This window comes from Pimephales promelas, chromosome 17, assembly GCF_988280905.1.
Source record: "Pimephales promelas chromosome 17, fPimPro1.hap1.1, whole genome shotgun sequence".
NCBI classification, from domain to species: Eukaryota; Metazoa; Chordata; class Actinopteri; order Cypriniformes; family Leuciscidae; genus Pimephales; species Pimephales promelas.
In genome coordinates, this window is record NC_142785.1 from 22,532,644 (window position 1) to 22,557,356 (window position 24,713).

General features: G+C 37.5%; 1 protein-coding gene across 1 annotated transcript in view; it reads left to right on the forward strand.

The window, feature by feature from the left end:
* Nucleotides 1–23,858, forward strand: part of spata20 (spermatogenesis associated 20) — a 41,485-nt gene extending 17,627 nt beyond the window's left edge. The window contains exons 14-16 of the mRNA XM_039664877.2: nt 1,342–1,541; nt 3,516–3,596; nt 23,182–23,858. Of these exons, the coding sequence (XP_039520811.2) occupies nt 1,342–1,541; nt 3,516–3,596; nt 23,182–23,352 (452 nt within the window). The 3' untranslated portion in view covers nt 23,353–23,858. The remainder of the gene's footprint in view (nt 1–1,341; nt 1,542–3,515; nt 3,597–23,181) is intronic.
* Nucleotides 23,859–24,713: the final 855 nt, after the last annotated feature.

The following is a 24,713-nucleotide window of genomic DNA, read 5'->3' on the forward strand; positions in this document are numbered from 1 at the left end:
AGTTCTTAGAACATAATAATAATCATAGTCTTATTTTCTTTAGCTTTTCTCTTCACATCAGAGGCATTTTAAGAAGCTTCATTACCGTTAAAGTTTTAGGTCGGTAAGATTTTTTTTTATATTCTCAAGGTCTCTTATGCTCTCCAAGGCTGCATTTATTTTATCAACAACGCAGTAAATGTTTGTGAAATGTTATTACAATAACTACTTTCTATTTTAATATGCTGTATAAAGCTGAATTTTCAGCAGCCAGTCTTCAGCGTCACATGATCCTTCAGAAAATATTCTAATATGCTGATTTGGTGCTTAAGTCATGCTTTTTAATATTCTTGTGGATTATTTGATGAATAGAAAGTTCACAAGAACAGCATTTATTTGAAATATAAATGCTTTGTAAAATTAGAAGTGTCTTTACTGGTGATTTTGATTATTGATGTATTTGATTTGATTTGATATATTTACAGATAAAATACATATACAGATATATATCTGATATATATATATATCTGATATATATATATATATATCTGACCCCAAACATTTGAAATGTATTGTATTTTGGGGAGAAAAAAGTAAATCCAACATTAGAGATGCAATTAATGCTTTATCTGTCCATTTGCTGCAAGAAAGATAATATAGTTTGGTCACAGTATCCTGTCACTTTATAAACTAGACAGATTAGTGGTATTTTGTGGCAAACTTTATCACTAAACTTCATTAACAGTACACAGAGGCCATAGAAACCAATTACACTGTCAACATTCATAATTACAATTTATTATGATCAATACTTATTTTCTTTCACCATAATTTGTTAATTCATTACTCGAAAACCCAGATTTATGTTGCAGTTCATGGTTGTTTATTCTGACAGGACTTGCACGCAGTAAATGGCCACTCGTGGGGCTTGTGTCTTTTAAGGCGTGAGTTAGCTGATATCATCTGCATGTGTTTGTTTGGGACAGCATTGCTGTTCTTCATCAGTCATCGCTTCCGTCCCTCTCAGCTCCCAGATGCAATCAACTCATTACATTGTGACACGCGGCCCGGGAACCCACTCCCAGCACTCCCTCAGCACACACACAAACAAAGAGCAGATAAAGTAAATCAACTCACAGCTCTAGAGCCACTTCACTCTTTATATCAGGCACTTTTAGCTCTGCTTAACCTGATAAATGGGCTCCGCTTAAATTGATATTGTAACCATCAATGTTATGATGCCGTTTTTTCCAGGAGCCAGACTGTACATTCTTTACATCAATGTGCTGGAAAATATTGGCTTTTTGCACGATAGACTGATTATCTGACTGGAATTCCATTGTGTCTTTTTTTTCTTTTTAGATCAGGATGGTGCCGAACCCAGTGCAAACTCGGTCTCAGCCATGAACTTGCTGCGGCTCTCCCACCTCACAGGCCGCCAGGACTGGATACAGCGCTCTCAGGAATTACTGATTGCCTTTTCTGATAGACTGACTAAAGTGCCAATTGCCCTTCCAGAAATGGTCCGCAGTGTCATGGCCCAACATTACACCCTTAAACAGGTAACTGGTCCAAAGCTACTGAAAATTAAATTTAAAAGTCTGGTTTCACTTGTCACATCATGTCCAACTGATGCAAGGGCAATTAAATGTTTTAACTCTTTGACTGTTAATATAATAATACTACAATAATAAAAGGCATGTTCACAAGTCACTAAGGTAGATTCAGACTCAATTCTCAAGTCTCTCGAGGCCAGGTCTAAAGTCAAGTCTTTTTTTGTAGTTTTCCACTGTATGCTCATCATATACATCACACACACACACACTTATTTATGTTTATTTATTATTTTGTCAACATTATTATTTACAGGAATATAGTAAGCAAACAGTCATGGAATAATGTTTTTTGCCAGAAAATGAATTATGACTCTGAGAATAGATCATTGATCAAGGTACTCTCAATGATTTTCCTGTTCCATCTGGTGTAGATGTCCTGCAGGTTAGACCGATACACCCGCGGTGTTATATACAGCTGACCACATCACCCTCCACATGTCCTTGCGGTCCAATGTTTCGCTGCTACTGTACCGGACAGTAATACGGCCTGACAGGAAGCTTTCAATTGTGCACTCAAGTTTAATGATCACAGCATCTGGGGAGCCATCCTGAAATTCCCTAGGCATGTGTGGGCCATGCCAAGCCTTCTGGAAGATACTCGCTTAGGGGCCCTATTGATCAGGAAGGTGTCAAAACCAGCCAGTGTAGCTGGTGGACCACAAAAGTCTTGCTGCTTAATAAACCTGTTTGGGACAACAGCAAACTAGCATGCGAGACACAGCATACAGTATGCTGGTGACAAACCATGGTTGTAATGAATGTAATACACTTCCACTGAAGATCCTTCTCATTTCATGCTTTGAAAACCTGAAAGTGAACTTCTCTCCTGTGGGGACTGTCACTTCTGAATGCATCAGCCTCTAGGCTAATGTTATGGCTAACACCATAAACTAGATTAAGTGTCTTTGCCATGCTGGAGGATTTTTCTCAGTCCTTGGCATATGCTCTCATTTTATATTACTGGATATTACAGCCCTTTCATTTGTTGCTTTCTTTGTATTCATTAATATTTTCTTCCATGTTTAATGTTTAACAAATGTTTATAAGAGCTTAGATATAAAATTGTTTGTATATAAATTACTGTTATTTGATAAAGGATGTTTTTTTAAAAGAAGTTAATTTATTTGATGAAAAATACAGTGAAAACAGTATTTTTTTCCCCCAATAAAATAACCGTTTTATATTTAACAATGTAATTTATTCCTGTAATGACAAAGCTGAATTTTCAGCATCATTACTCCAGTCTTCAGTGTCAAATGATCCTTCAGAAATCATTCTAAATGCTGATTTGGTGCTCAAGTAACATTTCTTATTGTCTTCAATATTGACAAAGGTTGTGCCGCGTATTTTTTTTTGTAAAAACCACGAGACATTTTTAGGATTCTTCTATTTTTAATTGAATCTTTTGGTGACATCTTTGCTGAATAAAAGCATTTCCAAACTTTTGAAGGGTGTATCTGATCTCTAATAAGCTTCTTTTTTTATGGATCTCAATATGACCCTTGCTATAGCTTGTTCAGCAGTCCTCACTATGAGGACCGTTAGCGAACAGATCTGTCACATGTCAACTAGACTGATGCTGCTGGATAAAAGTTTTACCTGTCAGGGCCTTTTTCCAAATTTCCTCCTGTTCCTGGACAGTTGTAAGAACTGTGAACATGTGTCATGGCCATCAGAGCTCACCAGCGGCAGATAAGTCCTCAGAATAGGAGGAATAACAAGCTAAAGGTCCAGCTAAGGGCAGCCCGCTCCACATCACACCTGCCCACCTCATTACAGCACCATACCAGCAGCTCTGACCCTTTCTTCATCTCTTTCATTCTCTTCTCATTTGTTCATTCGGTGGTTCATACGTCTTTTTTGCTCACAAGTTTGTTGTTTTGTTCTTCATAACAGTCTCCTTTTTTCTCTCTCTCGTAGATTGTTGTCTGTGGCCAGCCTGATGCGGAGGACACTGCAAGTTTGATTTCCTGTGTCAACTCCCTATTTCTGCCCCATAAAGTAAGTGTGCTTTACTCTCTGAAGAAGAGCATTGTTAGGACCGTTAAGGTCACACTAATTGGGAGTTTAAATCTGTCCATTCGACTTGAGGCAATAGCAACATAAATATTTTTGGAATATATTTGATAAACCTTTAAACGTAGTAAAATGATTAATATACATTTTAATTTTGAACAAAATAAAATATTATATACTTATATAAAATATTTAATAGCAATTAAGTATTTTTGGGTGTTTCTTCAACTATGCACTTTTAGTAAATATACTCATTTAAAATACACATTGCTCAATCTTACCTTCACAAGTGGGTTGCAGAGATGAGGAGAAAGGGGATTGTATATACATATCATACTGTGAATATATTATGAAATATTATACAGGGATACATTTATATTTATATATATATATATATATATATAGCTTGATTGGAAATTTATACTATTTTTATGCTCACAAGTGACATTTAATTTAAAACAATATGTCTCATGTCAAACCTGCTTTTCGTGTTTTCGCCTGGGTAAAGTAACTCGAAAGTAACTCCAAACTCATTTATGAATCATTTTTGCCAGAAATTCACCATAATAATACTGTCATGACTCATTAAGTCATATATATAATGAGAATTCTTAAGTTATATAAATTAAGTCATCAAGATGTATATTATGATAATAATATGATAATAATAATTCTCATAATAATGAGAATTCTGTTTTTACCTCAAACTATGCTGATATCCATCACAATAATAATGCAATAAACATTAAAGCTGCAGTCCGTAGCTTTTTTGGGGTTACAAATTATCTAAAGTACATATGAGAAATAAATAACTAGCGTTCAAAACAATCTGCTTTCCGTAGCTCGATTCAAACCGGTAAACTTGCAATGTTTTTAATTCCAGTGGTACTGGTGGATTTCCGTGGGAGATTCGAGCATGTCTTTGCGTCATTACGTCTCATCTGTACGCATAAAGAAGGAGTCTCAGCTAGTATAAGCTATATTGCGTGCGAGGATGTTGAAGGTGGAGATTTATAGCCTTTTCTCACAGCACTTGATATATTTAAACTAATCAATTTGTATTCATCCGCGCTGTGCCGTGTCGAGGGTGTTGTTGAAGTACAACTCATGTAAAGTTGATAATTCCACAAATGACTGCAATTGCAGATTTTGAACAGAGATGGCAACAAAGTGGAAAAACGCCAGACTGCAGCTTTAACTTTAACATTAAGTGACAAACACAAATACTCTAAATGTATATTTTTGATAGCAAAAATGCTAAGAAATTAACCAAAATAAAATATAATTACACTGTCACGGTGTGGGTTGAAGAAGACTCAAAGTCAAAACGGCTCCAATTCCAACATTTACTAAATAACACCAAACTGGTACAGGTAGAGTGTGCACACAGAACATGAGGTAACGCAAACACAGTCATGAACAAAGTAGAACCAACAGAGGACAAACTGAACAGAGTGAACACAAACGAGGTGAGGACAGGTGACATGGATGATGAAGGCAATGAACAGGTGTGGAATGAGGGAGTGAGTTTAGGTGTGGAGACGAGGGATTCTGGGAAGTGTAGTGAAGACAGGATGGTGCAGATGATGACTGTGGCACACACGGGGACTTATTACAATTTCTGTTTACTGTTTTTCTCTGTAAAATATATGGTAATTCTACATCTTTTGACCGAAGAAGTGAATGGAAAGGCCTTTTTTAAACTTGCATAATAGACATAATCTATACTAGATTAATTTGAAGCAACACTAACTGATTTATTTTACATTTGACCTTTTTTCAGATTGTAGTGGCCCTTCCCTGTATGTAGATATTTTTCCTCGTACATGACCCGTTCATTGGTTTACACAGAACGCCGCGTGCGTCGGAGCACAGTCATGCTAATGAGTTCACTAAAGTAATCTCCAGGAAAAGGTCAAGTTGTCAGATTCTTAACCTATGCATGTTGACACACACACACACACACACACACACACACACACACACACACACACACACACACACACACACACACACACTTCCAGGCAAAGGGCTTGGACAATGGATACCCACCACACTACGTTTTAAATTTTGGAATAATTAGTAAATAGTTGGAGTTTTCTCTATGTTAGCCTTAGGCTTGGCATTGTGGGGATTTTTTTCCTTTCGCTAAAGGTCATAACTCAGGATAGCATTTGCACTCTTTCTTCCCTTTTCCCCAGTGCTTCCTCGAATGCTCTCTTGCACGACGACAGAAAGAGCAAACACACACATGCTCAGCACACCTGGCCTTACTGGTTTTAAGTGTGAAGTATCAATAGCAAGCACAACAGCAGACACACTGGGGTCTAACCTCATTTATTACACATCCTTATTGAATGTGAAAACCCCTAGAGAGGAATCCCTCCTGTTAGTTCACCCAAAAATTAAAATCCTGTCAGTAATTACTCACCCTCATGTTGTTCCAACCCCGTATGACTTTCGTTCAAATTCGGAAAACAAATTAAGATATTTTTGATTTAATCTGAGAGCTGTCTCACTTCTCCAGAGGCTTCTATTGTAATTGAAACTTGCTGGCCCAGAAAGTAAATAAAAACTTAGTTAAAATAGTCCAATTGACTACAGTGGCTCAACCTTAAGTTTATCAAATGACAAGAATACTTTTTGTGCGCCACTTTAAAAAAATAAAAATAAATAATAATAGTACTTGTGAGATCGGCAAGTTTAAATTACTATAGAAGCCTATAAAGGACTGAGACAGGTCTCAGATTTAATCAAAAATATCTTAATTTGTGTTCCTGAAGATGAACGAAAGTCTTATGGGATTGGAACAACATGAGAGTGAGTAATTACTGACATTTTTGGGTGAACTAACCTTTTAAGGCTGGAATAATGAGTTTGTTGGTTGTGAATGGAAAACAGACTGTGGCCTTCCGTTTCTCTCTATTTCCATTGTTACAGTAGGTGGCTCTGTAGGATGGTGTTGGGAGGACAGCTGACACTGTTAGCATGTGACCTTACACTCCATCAGTGAACCTTGCATGTCACATCTTGTGTCAAAGGCTGAGTTTGATCTCCTCACAGTGCATCATTTATTAACATTGTTCCTCCCTGGTGGGGTAGACACCTTGGCACATTCATCTTCTTTCTCATTATACCTATACTTATGTAATCTTAATGATACTGACTCTGTGAGTGAGGAATATAAGGTCACTTTGCATTCATTCATTAGGTTCATAACTTAGAGGTTTGTATTTTATTTAAAGACTTAATTTAAAGATTTATTCACTTTAATATCCCTCTTATTGTGCGTGTTTTGTGGTTTTCATAATCTTTCATTAGAATTTAATAACATCCTTTGCTCCTGAAACAAACTTTCTGCTGACGTAACGGAATCTGCGTAGCCAGGGATGATAATACTAGCAGTATACTCATATTATTAAACCATTTAAGTCTTGTCCAGATCGATAAAATCAAGTCCTGTTCTACATTGCTTCCCATCGTATATTCTCTCGTAAATATGTCATATTTTCGTAAGTTAATTGCATTATGTATATCGTTCTAGGTGGTTTCATGTCTGAAGACTTTATAAATTGATCCTTTGGTTTAATTCTTAGTAGACTACTTGGTTTAAGAAATATAATGTATCTTTTTCATGGCCAGGTGTAATATTTGGCTAGTTTAGTTATGATCTCTTGTTTCCATCTGCACAATATGTCATAGTATTATTCTCTTTCTGTATTTAGGAGATACTGAAGTGTGTGGGTGTGTCTCCTGATGTGATGTGTGAAAATCCGTCACTGCCACTCTGGTCATAATAAAGTACATAAGCTGTTGGTTACTTTTGGGAGTTTAAAAACATAGTCCACCCAAAAATGAACCTTCAGGCCATACCAACTGTGTATGTGTAACAGAATATTGTGGCACTGTGTACAATATAATGATAATAAACTTAGGATCATTTCCCTAACCTAACCTAACCCTAACCCTATTGTATGATTTTTTTTTTCTCACTGTTATTGTTTTGCAAAAGTTGCCATGATATTCTTTGCCTCATTCAGTATGTTCCACTGAAGAAAGGGCAAAATTATGGTTTAATTAGAGTTTTTCATTTTTGTGCTTACTGCCCTATTTTATAGCGTTTACATTGTGTGTTATTGTGCATTAATCAGTGACACAAAGTCTCATCGAATTTAAAGTCCCCCTGTAGTTAATCATTTTATCCCATAAAACTCATCTTCGATCACTAAAATGCCATATTTAAGAGTTTAGTCGCAAAAAAATTCTTCATACCTTAAATATTCTTGCCTCATTTAGTATACGCGGTTCTACACGTCTCCACTCACTCACACTAGCTCAGAGATCCACTCGTTGAGGATCACACACTGACGTGATTGGTTACAAGGTAGTTTGTGACGTTAGAAACACCAGCGATTTCGAATTGCGTTTATGAGACAGTATTTTTTTCACTGCAGTTTTAAGGAAAAAATACTCGAGAAAGCGAGTGTTGACATGAATTTACATTTTTTCTTAAAGCATATTAAAAACACCACATAGAATTTTTCACCACAGGAAGACTTTAAGTAAACATCTGGGTGATTTGTCTTGGCCAACTAAGTTAACTCGTAATTGTTCGAGGAACATCTGAACTCAACCAAATCCATCATAATGAGACTAGGAAAGAAGCACATCACTGAGAGCTCCCTGTCTTTCTCCATGTTTTCAGATATCGTTCCTGAATACAATCCCACTTGTCATTTTAGTGCTAGAGGATCTGCAAAAAGAGCATAAGTTGTAAAGTCTCTGGAAACACAGCAGCCCAGTCCCGTTTTCATTTTCAATTTAAATTCAATCGTATGTGCTCATGTGTTCAATTCACATGTTAAACAGGGCTCACATATTGCTTGGAATTGATACAAGGAGAGAAGAACTTGGCCCCGTCTCTTAGGCACAGTAAGACGACAACCAGAAGGGGCTGCAAGTAATGAGTTAGTGTAAGTGAAGCCAGTTTAAAAAAAAAAAAAAAAAAAACTGCATAGAATTTCATCTCGTCAGAGACTGATAAAGGAACTACTTTCTCTCCTTCTCTCTATCTCACACTCACACACGCACACACACTTATTGTCTGACTGTGAATAAGCCTCAGATACCCTGGTCTGAATGTTTGTTTAATTGACTTGGACATGATCGAAAGATCGACAGCATCAGGCCGTTGATTGCAAAGTTGGAAGGGCATACTGAAAAATAGATGACTCTGCCGCTATTGAGTTGAACCTGCAGTCAAATCATCAGCCCTGCCGTAAATCCCTTGAGGTATCACTATTCTTAGACAAATGAATAAACTATGATTTACCGTGTCATATTCTGGTAAGAGACCGGCTATGGTTCAAGATGCTTTATTCTAGTTGGTGCTGGTTTTATATACAGAACAAAAAGAGGGTTTTCGCAGAAAATGACATCGAAGAAACATTTTGGGTTCCAATGGAAAGGTTCCATGAATGTTAAAGGTTCTTCGTGGAACTGTAGATATTAATAAATAACCTTTATTTTTAAGAGTGTACATTTGCATGTGCATTTGTAATTGACTGGATTTTGTGTAATTGAACTAACGAATTAGCCTTTTGCATTATATTAAAATGCAAAACCAAATATAGTAGTCAGTTGTCTGGCTATATAGCTCCTCAACAGCTAGACAACATTGGAAATGTACCTTTATTTTACGTAATTATAATTTGCACGTCACCTCTGTCTTTTAGAGCAACACCAAGGCCAGTTGTAGTCCAATTAATTAATATACATGCATTGAAGCATTCCAAAATTTGGGCACAATTTTTGGGCATAATTTTATTTAGCAATGCGTTCAATTGATCAAAAGTGAATTAAAATGTAAAGTTAATTTGTGTGGTATTGCAAAAAGATTTCTATTTCAAATAATAGCTGTTTGAACTCTGTATTCATCAAAGAATCCTGAGAAAAAAATGTTTCATGGTTTTTACAAAAAAAGTAAGAAGCACCATTGTATCATTTAAGAATCTATCACGATGTACACAAAACAAATATTAAGCAGCACAGTTTCAACATTCATAATAATAAGACATTTCTTGAGTACCAAATCAGCATATTAGAATGCTTTCTGAACGATCATGTGACTGAAGGGCGGTTGGAGAGCTGACCTGTCTGCTTTCAGTTATATGGAAAATTAAGTTACATTTATCTCTCTCTTTCTAATCTGTTTTTTCATTTGTAACAAGAGAGACATGCAATTAGAGAGGGATAAATGGTTCTCACCTGCAGAGTCACGACATGAATTATACGTAATGAGAGCTATCATCTTAAGTCACTGAATCAGCCAGAACCAGCTCTTTGCCTCCATGGCATTAAGGATTCTTTATAAACAAAAGGAAAACAGAGCTTGCTCACACTCATTATAGTCATATAAATCCTGGCAATGGAAAGGTCATGCATCAGTGTACCTCAAATACACACACACACACACACATCCATACATATTACTTTCAAATATTAAAGGCACAATCTGTTTTCCTGTGTGAAAAATGTGAAATTGAATCTGAGGCCTGGAGACTGTGGAGTTGATGAGATTTCCTGTTCCTACATTGCGAGAGCGTTTAGAGTGGCGTTGCGTTCCACTTCCCACTCTAACCCAAGACTGTCCATGTGACACTGGCTCATCTTGTGTGTTTGTGTAGATATAGCTGTGATAGATTTAACCTGAACTCACCAAGGGTTATCAAAACACTATTATCATTTAAAGTTGCACTGTCTGGGTTGCCTGTCTGCAGAAAGAGGCTGTGTTTTGTGTGCACTAGTAATTACCCTTTGCATTAGCCAACATGTTTGGTTAGTTTATTTGAACACTATCATTCTATTCTGTCCTGAACTGTGCATATCCAGTTCATATTCTATAGTTTTATTGTTCTAACTGTCATATCATTCTATCTGTCGTATATATAATAAGTTATGTATCATTACGTATCATGTCAGTTCCCACCTGTGACTTGATTTATTCTTCAGTTACCCTGTGTATTTGTAGCGCTCAGTTGTAGTAGTTCTTGGTCCATTCTTGTTGGCTCAGCCACCTGGTGTCCTTTAGTGATGGCACCTTGAAAACATGTTTCTGAAGTCGGCTGGATGACTATCTTTTCCAACTGCTGCCAGTGGGAGCTACCACCTGCACTCTGGTACAATACATGGACTATGCTCTTTTGGCAGAGTGGTCACTCACCCACAGCCTTCCCAGCCCATATCAATCATCCTGTCAGCCCTATCCTCGTTCCAGTGACTCCCCCCAAACTTCTCCCAAGTCATTCACCACTCCTTCAAACACCTGCCACAAACCCAGAGCCAGTGCCTATGCCAACCAAGGACCTAAAGCCTGAGCCCACTGCAGAGCCAGAGCAAGCACAGTCTGACCAGGTGTGTGAGCAGGTCCAGCAGCTCAAGCCGGAGCCATTGTTTATCCCAGAGCCTGAACCTGCACTCTCTGTCTTCAGGGACAGAGAACCAGAGCCTGCCAAGTCTGATCCGGTGTGTGAGCTGGTATTTGTGGTCATCCTTTAAGGGAGTGCTGGTGGAGTTGGACATTATGGAGCAAATCCTCCATTATGGAGCCTTGAAGTCTGTTACTTCTCATGTGAACTTCTGGATTCCCTGACACCAGCCCATTTTCAAGCCCTGTCTCCGTCGCTGGTCTCACCCAGCTCTAAGTCTCATTTGGCGGCCAGCTCCAAATCTCTTTCTTTGGCCAGCTTCAAGTCTTATTTGTCGGCAAGCTCCTTCATCGCATCCAAGTCTCCAGCCTCACCTTGTTGTGTTGATCCCATAGCTCCACCTTAGGCCTGCAAGCCATGGATTTCACCTCGGCCTTTCAAACCACCAGTTCCAATTTGGCTCCATGCACCTTCAACTCCACTTTGGTCTGTCATCCCCCAGGATCCCTCATCCCTCTGCCTCCACCTTGGTTCCCACCTGGCTCCTCCCTCTTTCAACTCCCCCACGGACTTTTTTTTAAAATTACATTTTCTATGTTTGCCCCAGAGGTGTAGTCTAGTTTTTTTGTAGTGAATATACGGTGATATACCAGCACTGTTTCATTCTTTGACATTTCCTAGTGGGCATACGGAAATCCTTGACATTTTCTAGTGGGTATACGGCATATACTGTACCTGCGTATCACGTAGACTACACAACTGGTTTGCCCCTCTCCCACCACCTTTCTGTCATCAGAAATTATATTTAAATTGAGGTAGCAAGTTCAAGAATTTGATTGAAATTTAAATGGCATATATTTTTTTTTTTGTTCTTGGTGCACAACTCTGATATTTTTAATGGCTGATGCTAGTCTATGTAAACTGATTTGGCTTATGAACAGGTGCGGCCCTGCAGTGATCTGAGAGACACAACTAATTCTCTGTTAGTGACCCGAGACCTTACAACACGCTTCACTGAGTTAGACTAAATGAATTATTCCCGTTCCAGCGTAAGAATTAGGTATCCTCTGATCGCCTCTCGCTGAGCCTTCAATGTGATAATGGAATGTTCAACATCATTGAGCATTTGGTGCCAAGTATATTAAAGGTTTATGAACACAGACATAGAGAGGCTCAAGAGTGTGTTGGAAGGACTGTAGCAAAAAATGCATTTTTCATGAAACATTAGCCAAGCAGACTAGAAAATCTTTTTTAATTTAAATCCAATTATTGGATCATCTGTTCCTTCATTTTGGGGGACAGGGTTTAATTGTGGGGAATGCACTGTATAAGAATTTCTTACTTTTGCAGTCTCATCTGTTCTTACTTATTTAATTCAAATTTGCTAGAGGACTCTTGAATTCAACACTCTTGAAAATCAATTAATCCCAGCCGTTGCGATCTGTAGACATGATTAAAATTGTTGGAATAAATTTATCCATACTTTAATTACGCCAAAACCAGTGTTGATTATTGTAAAGGTGGTGAATCCTCGTGGGGCTTGTTACAGTAGAATGCAACAGCCACTCTACATCCTTTGATGGCAACCAGCTGCTCACTCCAGTCATATGATTTCCTTGTGCTCAGTCTGTTCTGAGATCAATTTAGTCCATCCATATTAACACTGTCCAGGTGTACCGTTGCCCAACAAAGAAAATGTTTGTTCGTGTAAAAGTTCATTTAATTATAACTATAATCCAGGGAAGTGGATTTCATACAATCACAAGTACATATGAGACTGGAACCTTTTAAGCGCTAATATTTGTAGTGTACATCAGAGATGGGATTTCGGCAGTACAGTAGAGCATGGCCCTTTAGACCGAGAAGAGTTCTCGACTTCGTCTGGTTGCTGAGACAAATGGTCTTGAATCCCTAACAAGGCCGCTGAGACATGACAACAGCCAGAGAGGTCCCAAGGCAACCCAGCAAGAACGAAAGAGTACAAAGCAAAGATTTAAAAAGGCCTTAGAAACTCAAAAACAACGCAATGGAGGATTATAGTAGATCTTAGAAAACTCTGGGATTTGTGTTGTAGAAGCAGTTACACAAAAAGCAGCATTGTTCCTAAGCATTAATGAGAGAAACTTCACAATTCTGATTTTCAGAGTCTGTGATTTCTCTTTGCCTTGTCTTTATAATCATAATTAATGTCAGCTAATCCCCTGTCTCATATTCCACAAGTCAGGTCACACATCATCATCATCACTCATGTCTAATGAAAAATCTAACTGTGCATCTTCTTCTTCAGGGGAGATGCTAAAACACACCCACGCATGCTCCGTAATCTGTCACACTGATTTTGTGTTTAGGAACAGTTCCTGAAAGTAATTCTTGGTGTATAGCTTGTAATATCTCTTTTATATAAAAGGTTGATTAAACTACTGCTCAGAGTGTGCCATGTAAAATGGTGTCAATTTGAGGATTGGTCACCAGTCTGACTCTAGACAGAGTTTTTATATATTTTATAGTTTTTTATGTAAATGCTTACATATTTGAGTAAGATTTATTATCTCAGAGTTGTATTTTTTGTTAGGTTTTAGTGATTTCAACAAAAGTATGATTATTGTTTCATTCTGCTTACTACAGAGTGGTCCGAAATCATGAGATTAATCGTTATATTGTTCCTTTGGCAGCTTTTAACATAAGAAACAACAACAAAGTGTCTTTAAAAACCTTCTTTTCTGCGAAACTACTTCCTTCAGCCACAGATTCAAATCTCAAGTTGACAGTTTAACAGATGAGCCCAAGCCTTCGTTACTAATGCTTAAACATCACTTTAGAACTAAATAATGCAGAGTTGCTTTATTGAAGCTTGAGAGCTACTATCTTACAGACTTCAGTTCCAACCCTGTTCCAACACACATACCTATAATTATCAAGTAACCCTGAACAGCTTGGTCCAGGTTTGTTTGATTGGGTTTGGAGACCCTATTAGAGTATAATGAGAGAGATCGACTAAGCAAGTGTAGCCTATTATCTGTATCTGATATAGCATTTATTCTTCAGTTCATTCTTCAAAAATCAATTTGAATATTCGCTGAGGAAAGCGATATCTTTGTCTTTTTCCTTTTAACTGTTAAAGGAATTTCCCATGACAGCGCTTGTCAATGCATTTGTCAGTTGCATCCTATAAGCTGTTTAATGTAAAAATAATGTCCTTGTTTCAGCCTTGTTTCAGTCTCTTTCAATATAAAAGTCTTTGCTACTGACTCTTGCCGCCATTTATTGTCGTAACTTTTACTGAAGTCGAATTCACAATCACTAACAGACCCTTTTTCAATACCAAATACTTTTATATTATTTATTTAACAATAGTATATAAATAAACAACAATAGCCATGAAAGTATAAGACGTTACAACCGGAAATAAACACAAGCAAAGAATTCAGTCAAAAGCAGCTCTAGTTAGTAGTTAGTTTGCCTTTAGCCAAATTGATTTGCTCTGGAACTAGTAATAGATTAGTAAGACCAAAGAGTGCCTGTTTTATATACTATAACCAGAACAAATTTATGTTTAACCACTATCTAATTTCTATGTTTATATATAAATTGCGTAGTTGAGGTCTAAACAACTAATTCTTAAAATTACATTCCGTGAAACCATAACAGCACTATTTGTGAAATTATAGTTGGTTTGCTCGTCCGCCATTGATGCTTTCTGTGAGAAACGCTGCCAGTATAGATCCAGCGAAAACAAGTGGAGTGATACAAATTGTGAAACGGTTTCTTTTGATATTAGTAGAATGACTCTGTCCCAAATGAAACCTTAAGCCCTTGCAATCTTCCTCCAAGGCCACATTTTTGTGACGTAATTCCGCTTTAACTGTCGGGTAGAAGTCTGCTGCGGAGCTCGTAGGCTTGCCAAAAGTGCGCACAGCATTATTGGATCTTATATAAAAATATATAATTTATGTACATTTTTAGAATAAATGTTACAATTATATTATATTTTGTAGTTCTTGATATGAAGCGATTGAAAACCCTTGTACTAAAGCATTATTGGATATTGTTGATGAAATTAACATAGATAACATCTTTTTTACTCTAAATTGAAGCAAAGGAAACCATGCAAGATTGATTTCAAAATCTCATTGAATATTAAGGCTATTTGGAAATAACTCAACTCACAACTTGGGGCTGTGTTCAGTACTTTGTTTTTTGTCCTGATATAAGACCACGTGGCTCAGCATTTCAGCAGCTGTCAAATGTCACTAGCTCTCTGCATTTAACACTCTGAATTTAACACACACTACATCAGCCTAAAATAGCCTTAGATGTGGCCAACCATGAGATAGATAGACCCTGAATGGATGACATGCTGTGTCTTTGTCCATACTATTTAAATCGACTGCACTTTGTCTGTGTTAATCAGCGTAAAACAAACAAAAAAAAAAACCCAAAAACAATTCTCATTTTCTAATGTTTCGAGGTGCTCTGAAGCAGGTAATGGGAGAGAAAAGTCATTAAAATTCTTTTAGAAATAATTGAAATCAAATTCATTTGGTAGCATTAGTTTATACTTCCTCTAACAGTATAGAGAGGAAAATCACTTTTTCGATATCGTTTTCCAAATCAAATCTTTTTTTTCTGAAAGTGCTTGGTGAAAGGCTTGGTAATAACTAAATGTAGTCATTCTAAAGGGAATTGTATTATTGCCCACCATGCCTGATACTTCAATTTCCTGTTACTTTCCTCAACTTAGTTGAGAACTTAATGATTTGATTACCTGAAAGCACCCTCAAAAAACCTTAGAGAGAGAGAGAGAGACTTTTAGCTTAACACTACAGTCAGACAAGTCTTTCATCCTCCTTATGAGAGTATTTCCGCAGGTACTCCACCTCATGGGAAATTGTCACTTTAGAGTTTCTTTGCCACCGGATGAATCCCTGACAAGCTTTAATGAGTAACCCAAGAGAGATCTGAGTGCTTAATGAGAAATGGGCTTCAGTTGGACAAGCTAACATTCTTCATTTTCATTTTGCCCTACGTATTGCCCAATTGGGATCTATACAGGGTCAGGGTTAGAGATGCTTTGGCCATCTTGCGAGTTGATCTTGATGTGTGTGTAGACCCAACCTATGCATCAGCCTCTCAGGAATAGTCAACCTTTAACATCATTAAGTCCTCATAGGGTCATTAGCACTCAGACCAGAGAAGGAGCGTCTGCAGAGGTCATGCTCAGATGAAATTGAATAGAGGAAAATGTTTTCTGCTTAGGTGGTTGTCCTTTTCACACTTTTTTCATGCTGGAAATCCTTGTTGCATTGCTTTTTGATCTGTTGAATAACTTAAAAACACCATATGATCAGGGTCGATTATATCCTGTCAATCAAAAAGGGGCCGAAAAATGTGTCAGACTGTAACTCATACTGTATGTGTGAACAAAATCTTTCATTTTGAAATTCTGTCGAAGTTAAAGGGATTCTTCTGATGAACACAAAAGATGATATTTGGAAGAATGTCAGTAACCAAACAGTTGATGGACCCCATTGACTTCGACATAGTACTCTATTTCCCCCCCTTTTTTCTTTATAGTTTACACCATTACTTGGGAGTGATTTTATTTTTTTTCTTCCCCTTATGAAAATCAATATCATCAGCAGATATCATTCTGCATAATCAGATATCGGTATCGGTGGAGAAATTTAGAATTGGTGCAGTAATATTGTCCATGCCAGTATTATTATATGCAATTTTTTTGTAATGATTGTAAGATTTTTATATAGTTGTACTAAATAAAAACTGATTAAGAATTTTAAAATCTTTTTTTTTTTTCATTCATTTTATCCTGTCCACACCAGCATTTTCTTTTACACATTTGTATTTCTTATTGTGTCTTTGTTTGGACAAAAATATTATTTCCTATTCATATATGCTGTAATTATCCTGAGCAAAGCATTTAGATCTAGGCACTTTCATCTAATGCATTTTATATTTCAGCTGATCAGTCCCAACATTAAATGACAATTTGTTTAATCAAAATATGAAAAACTCCCATTATATGATTTATCATATAATACGTCACAGAACCACTGACAACACCTTGCACTACACACACTCATTCTGTACAGTGCCCTTTACCATTGAGGGGTGTAGACGAAGACAGGGGAATCAGTGAGGTCATGATGCTCCATTCCTCCAACCAAGAAATAAACTTACGGCAGATAATTAAATGACTAATGGCTATGTGCTCCACTTGTGCGCGCTGACAGCCTCAAGCTCTCCAGAGAGGCTCCATCCCTGCCAGGAGAAGAAGCTGATGAAATTCCCCAGACTAATCAACTGTTTGTGTGTGTGCGCGAGTGTTTGTGCCTGATTTTGTGTGTGTTTAGGTGAGAGTAGGTAGGAGCTGACAGTCTGGAAGAAGGATGTCAGTGCATGGTAGCTGGGATGGAATCATGACTTAGCTCATGGGAATTTGTGAATCAGAAAACAGAGAGGGAGATAGATTCATGTGCGGAAGGTTTTGTAGGAAAAGCATAAGAAGCTGAGATGTAATGCAAACAACACCAGTAGAGTCAACAATTAGAGATAGACAAAAACACTGCCAGACTAATTTGTGAGACTATGGGCTCAGACAAGTGATTTGGAAACAAGATAAATGACTTTGTTCAGAATTGCTAGCAGAGTATGTGCAATACATCTAAAAGAGTAGATCTTTTAAATTGTCTTAAAATATCAAACATGGAGGTAATCACAGTCTGAAGCAAGATTTGACTCTGCCCATCATATATGCAATTTTGTGTGAAAACGGTCAACTTCTACTGCCCAAAATCTTCAGATCAGCTCTGACTTTCACCAACTTGTGTCGACTTTTCCAGGCTGCAAATCGGGGGAAAAATGTGTACAATAGTACTATATTCCAGCCTTTAAATTTACTAAACTCTTTTAAGACAAAGATGCAAAAAATTATTGATGGTCAAAATCAAATCCCGTCCTTTATTTTTCCTTGTCCGAGAAGCCGTTTCACATGGATATAAATCACAATAGTGACTAATTGACAAATGCAATTTTGATTTCATGCAGTTAGTTCATCCAAAAAGGAAAATTCTGGCAGTAATTACTCACCCATATGTTGTTCCAACCCCGTAAGTTCATCTTTGGAACATAAATTAAGATATTTTGGATGAAATATGAGAGCTATCTCACTCCCTATAGGCTGCTAGGTAATTGCGTCTGCCGGCCTAGAAAAGTTAGTAAAGACATTGTTAAAATAGTCCAAGTGACTAGAGTGGCTCAACCTTAAGTTTATCAAGTGACGAGAATATGAAAAAAAAAAAGACTATTCATTTTCTTCCGTGTGGGCCTCAGAGTGAGTTCACGAGAGCGCCACGATGCATGCGCGAGAAGATAATGTGGATGGGTCTGGATGTAGTGTTTAAAATGGTTCTAAAATGTGCATTCCCTGGATGTCAGAATAGTGAGAAACCAACGAGAAAACGTAAAAGTACCTTAATGCCGCAAAACACTGTAAATGGCTTACCGTTCACACTTTCCCATCAAATGAGCATCTTCAGCTTCTCAGTTCTTGCGTATTTCATCAAAAATATCCTAATTTGTCTTACGGGGGGATTGGAACAACATGAGGGTAAGTAATTACTGACAGAATTTTCATTTTTGGGTGAACTATCCCTTTAAGTTGGAAATCCAACCTCAAGCACCATTCTCATGGTTATTTTTTTCAGAGAGGTAGTGGACTTATTCTGAGTTTTCTGGAAACACTACATCTTTGACAGTGCAATCTCTGTATAGAGTGCTGCAGCGATGATGCTTTTTTTTTTTTTTTTTTTTTTTTGGCAAAAACCTAACCCAGAAGTAACCCTAACCCAGAATCCCCCTGGTTCGACAAATAGCCAATATGATTTGTCCATTGACTTTTAATTTATTGCAGAAAATTTGCTCTGTGACCAATAAAAGTTAATGATTCTTATACCAATTGTTCATTATGATAATCTTCACAAATTAACATAATTTTAATAGATTTTAAAGCCTAAATATATAATCGGCAGAAGTAAAAGGACCCAAACGTAGGCTATAAACAAACTACACCACAGTCACATGACTTCAATGTCACCAACATTAAGCTTTCTACTCTTTTTACCTGTTACCTGTTCCCCATGATGACATTTTATGTCCCCGATTACCTCTGTAGTCCCATTTAGCCACTTGTTAGCAACTGCCTTTCAAGACAAGTAAAAGTTTTAAAACATCACAGGGGTATTACTGATGTATTTTATAAAATGGATAGTTCCAATCCTTGGTTCTGATTGGTCAATAGCTATGATTTATTCATGATAAAACATGGCTATGACCACTTCACCCAATGGTTCTATATATCACTGCTCAACACTGCAGTTCTTCATCTTGTTTTTATTTGAGCTTTCATACATATTTCACAATGGAACATTGTTGCTGTTCATGGTCAGGGACTATTAGTGTTTTTACTTAATTGAAGTTGCACTATTCACTTTAATATTTTTATTGTGTGGTAACCGTTTTATAAAAGCAATAAAGTACTCGAGGCAAGTGCTGTATCGTGAATAAGTAACGGCTCAAGGGTTTGCAGGCACTCCGCTTCGTCTCGTGCCTACGCCCTTGAGCCGTTACTTATTCACGATACAGCACAGCCTCTCGTATCTTATTGCTTACTTATATCATACTATAAAACCTGAAAATATCCACACAAATCAAGCATTTAACCAAAAAACATAAAAAACCCCATTGACTTTAGGACGATGGCACTCTATAAAATGTTATTTATTAGTCCTCTCTTAGCTTAATTTTATGATGCATTGAGAACCAATGACAGCTTTTTTTAGTATCTCATAAAGATATGTAAGATGTTGAGTTGTAAAATTAGGAGATTAAAAACCTTATATTCTGAGACTTTATTCTTGTAAAAGGCCTATTATGAGATTTTTCTCAGCACAGTACAACTTTATTCTCTAAATAGTTTTTCTTTATGTTAATGTGGCTCTAAAATGTTGGGGTTTTACACTGAGAAATTTTACGGGTGGTTACGACAAACTTCGCTAATGAACTGCGAGAAAGTCCAGCCTTTCCTTAACCCCAGGCCCCATGCATCTTTTCAGTCCATGTTGTGTCTACTTGTCATTTTTTATATGTTGCCTCAGTGGACTGTCACAGTTCTTCGAGTCAGTCTGGAGACAGCCCGCGTGAGGTCACGACAAATATGACAGAAAGCCTTGCCAACCTGCTAGCGGGAAAGTAATGATGCGGAATTGTCTCGGCCCCTTGAGATACAATAAAGGCAAGATCCTCACAAACAGACAGTAACAATATATCGTGCTTAGAAGTCCAGGGACAGGTTTCGCAGAGTTGAGTTGTTAACCATGCCTGTCAAAAATCACACCGAGTGTGTCAAGACCAGAAATCAGAGAGAATATCTGGCTCTTGGTACACCTGAATATCTTCCAAAAAGCTGGTTCTAAACTGAGCCTTGAGAGCTGTCCTGAGATTTAACCTCTGTCACATTCACCCATTCCCTCCTCTTGGATCTCACTGAGCTTTAGGCTTGGCAGTAAAGTCGTCTCACTGAGGAAAAGTAGATTTACTCTTTCATCTTTTCCCCTTTGGTAACTCTTGGCCAGTGGGCAGCTCTCTCTTTGCCGTCTCCCATCCTGCTGTGGTATTGTACGGTTGAAGGAGAGAGAATCTAGTGTAGCCACAGTGTCCTCCCCTGCTGCTGTGCCAGTCATCCCCCCTGACTGGACATGGCCTTGATTGAGTTATTTCAGTCTCTGAGAGAGGTGAAGGAGCGGGAGGGTGTGTGATGCTACAGTCTGCATGGATCAATGGAAGTGCATTATTAAAGGGTCATTTCACCTCTGAAGAGACGAATTAGTATTTAAAATGGGTAATTTGGGGCTTGGAGCTTTCTAGACTGAGAATTTATTTTTGGCTTATGTGGATGAAAGACAACAACTCCCAGAATGCACTTTCTTTGCTGCCCTAGGAGGCCACGCCTACCAGCGCAGTAGTTAAACAACAAGTCTTGGCTAGTCTAGTGAGTTTCCCCGAAAATGTGTTTCGAGGTCACCCAAAATGTCCGGGATTCTGCTTTTGCGTTCTACAGTCGCCATTCATTATGTTTACTGTGGCGAGCAGGGCAAGCGAGGGCCGTATGGAGAACGGCGCAAGGCCGGTGGCGTGATTACCAATGAGCGACACCTGTGAGACGCAAGTTACCGGTCTCGTATCTCTCATGGACAAGCGGGAATATTCTTAGCAATGTTAAAACGCACATCAACCGCTGGTAGCACTTCACATCACTTTTTTAACATTCATGTAAACACTACATTCAGATTCACCAATCAGAATGAATTCAGTTAGATTGAAACAAAAGCTGTGCATGTAAACAATGAATGGCGACTGCAGAAAGCAAAAGCTGAATCCCGGACATCGACGGCCAGACATGATCGGGAAAAAGAGAATGGTAACCGCTAAAGTTACTACTCGGCTTTCTCCACAGAACAAGAGCCTGCTAGCTTAGCTTCCAAAAAAGATGGCTGACACTATGTGTAATCCCAATCCTCCATAATGCATCCGTCTGCGTATTCAGTACCTTCGTCTTTATTTTCAAAAAATTTCTGCCGATGAAATCAGATGCACTGGCACTGATCTGTGATAGGTCTGTTAACGCATTAGGTCCAACCCCCTATGGGCGGGTTTGAAAGGGTGGAGACTTGTGCTTGTAGTCTTTACAGAAATCCCCCCCGTCTTACACTTTCTCCTACAATGACGTAAAATTACGATTTTTGTGTCATTGTGGGAGGAAGTGAAAAATGTAATTAGCAGATTTCTCTCGTCTCAGGGGAAAATGAGAGAGTGGGTGGATGGGTGGAGTGTCCCTTTAAGGCACAAGCTTTGTTGCACATAGCTTTTTAGTTAACAATCTCGTGATTTAACATTACAAAATTAATGTATTAATACTTTGAGATTACAGTACAAATTAACAAAAATACATTTTTTGCATCATTAGATTCAAGATATTTGGTTAGTTAAATCCTATATGTCTTATATTAGTTTGATGAAGGTTCTGTTCCTATTCCTGTTGTGATAATTATGACTTTTCTCAATATATTGCGAATATTGCGATTAGTTCTAATACTAAACAATACTAGCAAACTTTATTCTTAACATTGATTTGATTTTCTCTAAATATTTTTTTATACTCCATTCACATGCCTTTAATGTCCTTTATTCTTATAACATTATGACTGTATTCTCAAAACATTACAACTTCAATCTCAGAAAATTGACAAATTTTCTGAACATACTAACATTACAAAAATATTTCTTTACTTTATTCAAACACCTTTAATCCCATAATTCTTATAATATTCTGACTGTATTTTTAAAACATTGACTTTGTTTGAAACACACTTTATTCTAAACATAGTTTTCACCCTTTCTTCATACTTTATTCACACCCTTTCAATCTCCCAGTTCTATGACTTCATTCACTTTTTTTGTAACATTACAACATACTTCTCAAAACATAATGACTTTCAAAACATTACAGCTTTATTCTTGTAACATTATGACTTCATTCATAAAGCATTTCTGCAGAATTTTCAGATAATTACAAACATTGTTTCATTGTCAAACATCTCTGGGTTCCTGAGGTTTTTTTTTAAGTGGTCACTGACTGCAACATGCTGGGGTGTAAAATTGTGTCAGTAGTTGAAGGGTTATGAAATGAGATATTTTATATGCAGATGAGTTGAAGGTGTGAATGTAACCATGGACATGTCAAGGTTATCTCATCTAGTAGTTGCTGACTCTGGGTTGCTGGAACCCCCAATAAACAAAGACTGTAGAAATGAACCATTTATGGGGCTGTCACTATAATCGCCCTGCCCTGTACTTTATTGGGGGTTATTACTAGCCAAGAAAGCATATGGAGCCCTTTAAGTCCATATATTAAGTCCAGTAAATTTTACATTAGAGTAAAAGTATGACTCTCCCACTCCCACCATCCCATCTAACTGACATCACAATGACAGTTATGACTTTCTCTCTCTCTCTCTCTCTCTGTTTTTCTTCCCTCCCCCCTTTTTATCCTCCTTTCACATTTTCAGGTCTTGATGTTGGCAGATGGTAACACAGAGAATTTCCTTAATCAGAAGCTGCCTATTCTCTCCACCCTGGTTTCGCTGGACGGCAAAGCCACCGCGTATGTGTGTAAGAACTTCACCTGTGCACTCCCGGTCACCTGCCCGCAGGAGCTGAGGAGACTTCTGCTGGAGTGAGAGCTGTCACACACTCAAACATCACTGTGGGACCTTTCCATAGTCGGGCCGATATATATTTCAGATTATTACGCCAGTAGCAAGCTACAGCCATCAAAAAACTGTCATAAATGAAATGCACTGTAAGACATTATACAGTGGCATGGCAAACCTTTAGGGGTTGCCCGAGTTGTGATGTTCCACCTCATTCTAGACCTTTAATGCAAGACGGTAGTCTTGAGGGATGGGAATACAATAACATTGTAAAGTGAGGAGGAACGCTGAGGCTAAACCTTTCATAGGTTTGTCTCATGGGCTCAGTTGATCTCTGACAAACCTTCTTTCTAAAAGATCAAGCATGTTTCTTCACAACCGTTCTATGCAGTGCAGCTGATCAGCCCTCGATAAGCAACATCCTGCTGAACACACTAGATTTAGAGTGGAATTAGACATATAATGAATGTATACTAGAGCTCAGACTCTAGTAGTGGAATATAATAAATACTCACTGAGTAACCCTTATGTGATCTGGTTTATCTGTGCATTCCTTTAACATAGTTACGGGTCAAACTTATGAAGGTCTCACACTGGATGTGACAGGCATCCTAAAATTCGAAACCATTGTTTGAATGTACACACACCTCTGCCATCTTTCGATGTCCACTGATGTCGTCCAGATGGGAATTTGGAGACTGCTCAAAATTCTCACACATAGTTTTTCATTTAACTTGATCTAAACAAAACTTTCCAAAACGCTTATTTAGGTACATACACACTGCTGCTGGAAATGTGGGGGTCAGTAAGTTTTTAAGTCTCTTATGCTCACCAAGGATAAAATAAAACAAAGAAAAACAGTATAAACAGTAATATTGTGAAATATTATTACAATCTAAAATAATTATTTTCTATTTTAATGTATTTTAAAATTTTATTTATTCTTGTGATGGCAAAGCTGAATTTATAGCTGTCATCATTCCAGCCTTCAGTGTCACATGATCCTTCAGAAATCATCAATATGCTGATTTGTTGCTCAAGAAATATTTCTTAGTATTAATATTGAAAACCGTTGTGTTGCTTAATATTTTTGTGGAAACTGATGATTCTTTCCCCCCTCCAAAATTCTTTGATGAATAGAAAGTTCAAAAAAGCAGTATTTATTTGACATAATTAATTTAACATAAAAGTCTTTATGGTAACTTTTGATCTATTTAATGCAAGTATTGATTTCTGTTCAAGCTTATTGACCCCATTGTTTACTTTTGATTGGTAGTGTAAATAATGTAAGATACATTATGTGCAAGTTTTATTTTTGTGTGCATTAAACATTTCCATTTCTAATCTTTCGATTTGTGCAGTTGCAACAGGTTTGATGTGCAAACACA